General features: G+C 36.3%; 1 protein-coding gene across 1 annotated transcript; it reads right to left on the reverse strand.

Moving 5' to 3' along the window:
- LOC18609774 (serine carboxypeptidase-like 50) lies at positions 79 to 1706 on the reverse strand. Its single transcript, XM_018115520.1, has one exon. The coding sequence runs from the start codon at positions 1639 to 1641 to the stop codon at positions 265 to 267; it is 1377 nt and encodes a 458-aa protein (XP_017971009.1). The 5' UTR covers positions 1642 to 1706; the 3' UTR covers positions 79 to 264.

Raw genomic sequence — 8910 nt, forward strand, 5'->3', positions numbered from 1 at the left:
ACAATTCTCTTTGCTATATAGCTCAAAATGAAACAGTCATCATAATTGATTAAGTAGCCAGAAAAGGTCATGGATGTATCTAAGACAAAGAACTCCTTCATTTCAAATTAAAATTTCCCATTTGATTTTGAGATATTCCAAACCGCTTAAATTTTTAGTTTTGTTAAATATTGAACTTTTTATTGAATGAAATTGATCACGTAGTTTAAGACTGCCAGTCAATAGAAAGCAGAACAACAGGAACATGTTTTAGAGCAATACAATTCAGAGTGATCCTCTGAAATTTGATGTTGATGAACCTTTTTTCTGTCCACCAAACTGGCCCTTCTCCAGAACCCAGTTCTCAATCATATCCTGAGAATTCAAAGCTTGGTCGGCAGGCAAAAGATGCCCCGCCCCCAAAACCACAACATGGGTTAAGCTCCCCCACTTTTGCACATATCCAGCAAGCTCTCCGTTCACTTTCCAAAGCTCTCTGTCAGCCATCAAGAATTTCTCAAGTCCTTCCCATTTCATTGTCTTCACCCATGCCTCTGTTGATACCACACCATCTCTTAAATCATAGAGCCCTTGATACAACAGCACCTTGCTGTTCTTCACCAAGAATTCCACCATGTACTTCACGCTCTTCATCACATCTTCATGCAATGCAGCCCCAACGACGTCACTGCACTCCTCGAAAACAATCGATTCATTCACTCGCAATGCTTTCTTTACCTCAGCTATGTTGAGAAACCTGGTTGCAAACTGTGTCTGGTAAGGCTTTTTCTTTGTATAGTCATACAAAGTGGCCAAACCTGTCATGTTTTGCAGCATCCTCAAGACCCTGGACCTAGCATTTGTTGCCTCACTCCAGTTTCCTATCTTAACCAACTCAACGGCCTCCCTTTGTGCTTCCTCTAGTTCTCCCTTTTGCCTCTGGTTGATTAAACCAGAATAGTAAGCACTGTCAGCATGAGTGGCAACCTGGGTGATCGGATCTGTTAACCCATCACCTATAGCAACACCTCTCAAGTTCACTCTTTGTGACACTGGCAATTGGGGATTTTTATTCAAAATGTAATACCCAATTGCAGGAACATACTTTCCTGCATAACTCTCACCAGTAATATAAATAGGACGATACTTAAACAAAGGATCTAATGAGGTAAAACTTGTGATAGCGGCAAAAAGATGCTTGGCAACAGAATTTTGGTCTCTAGGAATCTCCTGGGGCGTTGAAGCTATACTAAACCCTGTTCCAATAGGACTATCAAGAAAAAGAAGACCAAATAAGCGGTTCCAAGAACCTGGATTGCGCTTGAGAGACAAGTGGTCAACGTTTTGGTTGTGAGAAGAAACGACCCACCATGGTCCAAGCTCAAACAAGTTGCCGATCATGGAGGAGCAGCCCGGGCCACCTTGGAGCCAAATGAGAAGTGGGGTGTGGGAGAGAGGGGAAGTGGGGCTTTGAGCTTCATAGAAGGAGTAGAAAATAGCAGAACCGGTGGCAGGATTGACCGGTAGGTAGCCTGATTTGGTGGGGAGGGCTTCTTTGGGGAACAGAGGAGTGGAAGAACTGCGATAAGGCAAGGAGCAAAGAAAGAGGAGCTTGAGGAGGAAGAAGCAAGCGTTTGCTGCTGTTGACTTGATCCTTGCCATAATCGTCACGTGGTTGTAAATTGGAGCCTCTGCTTCTAATATTGTGATGCATACTATAGCAGAATCTTTTTCCTTTTTTGTGCTTAAATAATAAAAAAAAAAACCTCAGAACTATTTATGTCTGTTTGCAACCACGTAATTCCCCTTACTTTAATAAAGGCTTCGTAGGCTATGTGTGAATAGGTTGGACTACCCTATTGGCTTGTCTTGGATTAGTGACTGTATACATATGAATTTGAGAATATGCCTATGTACCGTGTATGAAATTCTGGTATTTGACATGCTTAAGGGTTAATAAATGACTATGCATATGCATAGGAAAATAAGCAAGTGGAATTGTGTCAACTATGTATAGACACTAAGGTATGATTGGTAATGTGAATTTCTTGAAGTTTGGTAAGGATTTATCATTTTAAATTGAAATCAACATTATGAGAATAAAAGTTCATTTGTTAACAACAAAATAACTTGTTGAAAGAAAACTTTTTACGTATAAAAGATTTTATAGAAAAATTTAATATTTTTTATTATTTAAATAAATTATTAAAAATATTTTTTTGTTATTTGAGTTCTCTTATGAAAAATATTTTTTACTATTCATTTTGAAAAAAAAATAATACATTATCAATTAAATTAAACTCAACAAATATTATTCAAATATAATAAAAAAAAAGAAAGGTTACTTAAATTACATACATGTTAAAAAAAAACTTATTTTTGAGGGATTAAGTATAGTTAACTAATCTCTAAGCTTCAAACTAATTCAAACTAATATGATAACTTGAATTTTGGAATCTAAAAATCAAAGATCTGCTCTATGGGTAGGTAGTACTGCCTTTGATAGCATCAGTTGGAACTTTCTTGATCATGTGATGGGATTCATAGGGTTTGGAGTTAAATGGAGGCGCTGGATTAAGGACTGTATTTCCATAGTTAAAATTTCTATTCTTGTCAATGGTTCACCATCGAGACAATTCAATATGGAAAGGGGCCTCCGGCAAGGATGTCCTTTCTCTCCTCTCTTGTTCAACATTGCAGGTGAAGCCCTCAGTGCCATGCTATGTAAAGCTGAGAGTATCGGGATTTGCAAAGGAGTCATGATTGGGAGAAATGGCTTGTCTCTTACACATCTACAATATGCAGACGACACAATCTTGTTCTGTGATGCGGACCTTGAAAGCTTATTAACTCTGAAGAGGATCCTTAAATGTTATTAAAGTGTTTCTGGCCTTAAAGTCAACTTCACAAAAAGTCATCTTATCGGGATTGGGATTAATCTGATGTTGGTGGGAAGATGGGCTGAGAAGATCATGTGCAAGGTAGGATATCTACCCACCACCTATCTCGGGCTCCCCTTAGGTGCCAAGCATAACTCAACTAGATTTTGGGATCTAGTCTTGGAAAAAGTGAGGAGAAAGCTTGCTAGTTGGAAGACTAAAATGCTTTCATTTGGAGGCAGGATCACTTTACTCAAATCTATCTTGACTAGCATGCCCGTGTTCTGTATGTCCCTATTTCAAGTTCCTCACAAGGTAAAGAATGAGCTTAAAAAACTACAACGCAAATTCTTGTGGGGAGGGGATGATCAAAAAAGAAAAATCCATCTTGTCAAATGGGATAAGGTTTGTAACTACAAGGATTGTGGGGGTATTGGTATTACAGATATTGAGATTAAAAATCGTGCTATGCTTAACAAATGGATTTGGAGGTATGGAATGGAGATTGACAGTCTTTGGAGAACGGTGATAGTCGACAAAGGCAGCAGCAACCCTTCTATTCTTTTGCCAAACACGAGTGTAAACAAGAGAGTTTCCACCTTATTGAGGCACATTATTAGTCTCATTTCCCCTTTTAACAAGTTTTACTTGTAGGTTGTTCCTAACTTTGGTTTTGCAGTGGGTAAAGGTGATAATATGCTCTTTTGGAGTGACGAATGGATCGACGGGATCATTCTGAGTCAAGCTTTCCCGAGAATTTTTGCAGTGACTGTTAATAGGTAGTTAATTTCGGACAATGGGAGGATGACTCTTAGGTTTGAAGATGCAAAGATGGCTTTTCGATTGGGAAAATGAGTAATGGGAGCTTTTAAGATTTGTTCTAAAGGAATTTCAGTTGAGTAAAGTGTTAAAGGATGAATTAATCTGGAAATATGAGGTCGATGGTGTGTATACTGTCAAATCATTTTGTAAACAAATCATGGCTCCCAAAGATAAAATTGAGAAGATATGGAAGTATGTCTGGACGAGACTGGCGCCTTTTAGAGTGGAAGCGTTTTGTCTGGTTATTGATGCATGGTAAGATTATTGTCAAAGATGAGCTGGAAAAAAAGATATGTTACAAAATAACCCCCTGCTTTGTGTTCTATGTAATCTCTATAGAGAAACTTGTTGTCACTTGTTTATTGAATGCAAAGAATCATGGAAAGTTTGGGTTGGTTGCTGGAAGCTGTGCGGTTGTGAATGGGTTATTCCCATCGACATCAGAACCTTTTTTGAAGTGTGGAATAATTGTAACTGGGCCAATATTGATGTTAGAATTTGGAAAATGGTGTTTTTTGCTATTATTTGGTCTATTTGGAAATGCAGAAATGAAGTCATCTTCAGTGGCAAGGAATGGAATGTTGACCAATGTCTTGACTTAGTTAAAGTGAGAGTTGTTTCTTGGTCTAATGCCAAATGGCCAGCTGATTACTCTTCAGTTCTGGACACTTACAAGGAACCGTTAGCTTGCGGTCAACCTAGGAAGAATAGGAAGAATATTAAAAACATCTTGTGGACTGCCCCTGATGAGAGAACACTGAAGTTTAATGTTGACGAAGCAACTCAAGGATGCCCCGGACCTGCTGGTATAGGTGGCTTGTTACGAAACTGTAAAAGGGAGGTCAAAATTATTTTTTCCAAACACATAAGTGAAGCCGACTCTAACCTTGCCGAATATAGAGCTGTCAGGGAAGCTTTTGCCATCTTTGTTGCTTCTAAATGGAAGGAGGATTACAGCCTGCTAATTGAAAGCGACTCATGTAATGCGGTTAAATGGATAAAAGCCCTTGCTTCAGCACTTTAGAGACTTAAGAAGTGGGCTTTACAGATTGAGAGATTTAAAGAGATTATTGGCAACTGGAGTATTGAGCATACTAAAAGAGATGCCAATCAAAAAGCAGACAAGCTTGCAAAGAATGGGGTCCATCTTTCACATGATATCCTCTGTGTTTTTTAGTAAAAAACTCTTTTCCCTTTTACTTCCAGTGCCTGTTTTCATCCCCTAGATGTTGGTTCTGCTAGCTTCTACGACTTCTTCCTGAAGTGCTGATTTTTCTGAATGGTTGCGTATTGCTGGCTCCTGTCCCTACAACAAGTGGACTACAACCCCTTTATGCCCATTGTGTACCTTTAGGCTGGTGGATAATTGGAGGTGCTTTGGACTGATGGGTCTCACAAGGCTGAAAGAGTGGAGCTCTGTGTTGTCAACCAATGACCAAAAGAGATGATTAAAGTGTAAAGGGGAGTTTCTATACTTTTGTTTTTACCTTTGCAGATTTTGTTTATGAACAGCTTGATTGTTTTGATGTTTTGTTATGAGATATGTCTGTTTGTTTGTGGTTGTGTTAACCTCCTTTTGTTTGATGGGGGATGTTTATGCTACCTTTGTGGGGATGGCAGGGGTGGTGTCGATGTTGTAGATCAGTTTTTTATTCCTCTGTAGCCTTTCCTGTTGGATTGGAGGTTGGGCTTCCTCCTTGATGATTTATAGCTACGCTTTTTTTGTTGAATGAACTATCAGCTTTTCAAAAAAAAAATTTAAAGTATTCATGGTTGGCTTTGAATTTTTATACCAAACTTTTGAAACCGACAACAAATCTTGAGAGGAAAAGGTTATTGAAAGAAAAAAAAGTTTTCTTTTGAGAAAAAAAAAGGAAAAAAAGGAAAAAAATAGGAAGATAAAGAAAAAAAAGAGGAAAAGAAAGAGAGTGGGAGGTGCAAGTCACTAATGGCCGCTACAATAGGAGAGAGAGAAAGCGTTTTACTAACTAAAAAGAGAAAGAAAGAAGGAAAGAAAGCAAAGGTTGTTGGTCAAGAAAACTTTCGATGCTACTAGCAATGGTGGAAGGAGGAATGAGAATTAACAGATCAAGTGAGAGAGAAAATGGATTGGGATAGGGAGGGTCATGACACAGGGAAGGGAAAGGAAATGGAACGTCGATACAAAGAGGGAGCTTATGTTTTGAAAATTGTCTTATGCCATTTCAAAACGTGAGACAATTTACAGGATAAATGGGTCTTTTTCCCATTGACCCGTAAAATGTTTTCAATTTTGATTTTGTTTTCAATCTTTCAAACAACCTTTGCTCCTGAAAAAGTTTTTCGGAAAACATTTTACTGCAAAACAAACGGAGCTTAAGCTATGTTTGTTGACTTTTGGAAGTTGAACGAGGTAAAAATGAGTTTGGAAGCTTAGGAAGATAAAGTAAGCCTAAGTGAGTAAATGTTTAAGTGTTTGGAACCATGAAATTTCTAGAAAATGGAGCATGTCTTGAGACCAACCAAGAGGGTCTCGATACATAAGGCATGGCATTCTGGGAAATTGACCATGGGACATGATGTCTCAAGACCCTAAGAAGAGGTCTCGATACATGGAGCTTATGCTTCTAGAAATAGGCAAATTGCATGCAAGTTTCGAGATCAAGGGGAAGGAGTCTCGATACATGGCTACATGTGTTCTAATTAAGGGTGTTCTAACCTTAAAGTTTTGTAACTTTAACAATAGGCATCAAGACCTACAGTGAGATTTGAAAAAAAAATTTATAAAGCTTTGGGTAATTTGCCCATTTAAGAAGTTAGAGGAAATAAGCTTTGTATTTCTGCTAATGTACTCCCAAGCTCTCCACTTATGCTTGGACCTCATTTGAAGCATTTAGAAGCTTAGAAATCCGTAATTAAGGTAAGAACAAGCTTCCTAGTTGCTTAAACTATGCTTTGATTGGTTGTAAGTGGAATTATGTTTATACTTTAACTCAGCAGCATTCCCCTTGAGTTAATGGAATCCTGAAGTTAAAGTTGGTTCAATTTGACTATCAAGATAAGAATCTAACTACCTTGAACACTAGAACCCTTGGTTTAAGAAGTTGGAAGCTATTAGTTGGATTTGGAATCTGATCTAAGTTTTAAATGTTGGCAATAATTTGAAGTTAATAATTTAACTTTTGTATTCTGTTTAGGGGAAAATTCAAGCTCAAGATTTGTTAGTGAGCAAGCAAAGCTCAATTTGCTTAGCTAGTGGAGATCACTTGTTACAGTGAGTAGGGCATTGTTTTAAAATTTGTTTTTTGCATATAAACTAAGTATGTGAAAAGTATTCTTCCTAGCACCTTAGGTTAGAAGTAATATGCCTAGCCTTAATATTGTTATGACGATTGATCTTGACTCTGTTAGAGAACAAATTCTATTTTGTACGAAAGCTACATGTATATAAGTGTGTGTGCGTGTGTGTATAGAAATATCTTGAAAATGGAAACAAGCATCTTAAAAAAAATGTTTAACCATCAAGTGGTTTTCAAAAGCATCCTGCTATGATTTTATGAAAGCCACACAGTGGCAATTGGGCTTACTTTTCTTTGAAACCGAGGCTATGGTCTGTCGGTCTTAATATTCTGTTTTGAACTAGCCGAAATAGCTTGTTGTTCTATACTAGGAATATTGGATGAACATTATTGCTTTTGCCTCTAGATAACCCATTGAGAATTATTACTTTGTATTAAGATAGATGTTGAGCTATTTGCCTAATAATTATGCATTCAGAGATGCTAAACTTCTGAAATGAATACTTGCACATAAGATAATAGTTTATTGTGATTAATGATCTGATTCCTTCTGATGGATAAGATTCTGGGTGATATTATAGCCATGTTAAAGGGAGTTCCTACCCCATAATCTTGTTTACCATCCATGGCTTCGGCATCGAACATGTCTTGTTGCTCGAGAGGCTTCTTGTTATGTAACCATTCAATTTTGCCTCGTAGTCTTGTTTTACCATCAATGGCTTTGGTGCCAGATGTGTTTTGTTACTCAAGAGGATCCCTTTTATATAACCATTCAATTTTGCCCCGTAGTCTTGTTTTATCGTGGGTGGCTTTGGCATCAAACATGTCTCGTTACTTGAAATGATCCCTCTTATATAACCATTCGTTTTTACCCTGTAGTCTTGTTTTACCATCTAGTGGCTTCGACACCAAACGTGTCTCATTACTCAAGAGGACCACATTAATTGATCTTGTTAATTGCCCATGAGCATTTGATACTCGTAGTAAGTATACACTAGTTTTTGAGTTGTATGCCCAAGAGAGGCTTCTTGTTGATAATGGCTCAATGATTTCAGAAAAAAAAAAAGGTAAATGACCTCATTTGGTAAGTGTCGGTTCTGGACCCAACTTGGAAAATTTTAGCTAATGGTGGGCCTCCTGGTCAACCATTATTTGGTATTTGTATTGGATTACGTATAGGGATACCAATGAGTATCCTATTACAGGACACCTATAGATACCCAACTTAGAAATATAGAGTTAGGTATCTTATAATCAAGTTTGGGATGTGTTTACATAGTAATTTCACTACTCATATTAGATTGGGTACTATCCTTTGGGTACTTGATACCCAAACCCGATTATGTTTATATTTGGGTTCTTCGAGTACCCAAACTCAACCTGAACTCGATACCCATTTATAAATATTTTTATTATTATTTATATAATATATAATAAATAATTAAATTAATATTTAAAACTTTACAAACAATTCATTTTGTTAGAAATTAACAGACATATGGGAAGTATCGTTAGTCAAATTATTAATGTGATATCATTAATATATTTAAATTAAAATGTTATTAGATTATTATTTATGTTTAAATAATATGAATATCGTATCATATTACAAAAGAATATAATTATTGTTATATATATACTTTTGATATAAACATATTTAATTTCTATTTTGTGTTAATGTTACAAAAATTATAACGTATAAAATTATTAATTATAATATATATACCTTTATTTATATAAACTTATAATACACACACACACCTAAAGAAAAGTTATGAGATTAGAATAAATTTGAAACTTAGCAATTTTTTTTAATTCCATGTAATTAAGGACAAATTTTTATAATTTTTTAAATTAATTCATGAAACTATGATTATTAATTAATGTGTAATGTCATTTAATATATATACTATCTATATTGTATTAATTTATAAGGAATATAATTACAATTA

Source organism: Theobroma cacao, chromosome 2 (assembly GCF_000208745.1).
Source record: "Theobroma cacao cultivar B97-61/B2 chromosome 2, Criollo_cocoa_genome_V2, whole genome shotgun sequence".
In the NCBI taxonomy this organism is placed as follows: domain Eukaryota; kingdom Viridiplantae; phylum Streptophyta; class Magnoliopsida; order Malvales; family Malvaceae; genus Theobroma; species Theobroma cacao.

Bases quoted from the DNA above. Each gene is read 5' to 3' on its own strand.
- LOC18609774 (XM_018115520.1), bottom strand. From the start codon at position 1,641: ATGGCAAGGATCAAGTCAACAGCAGCAAACGCTTGCTTCTTCCTCCTC.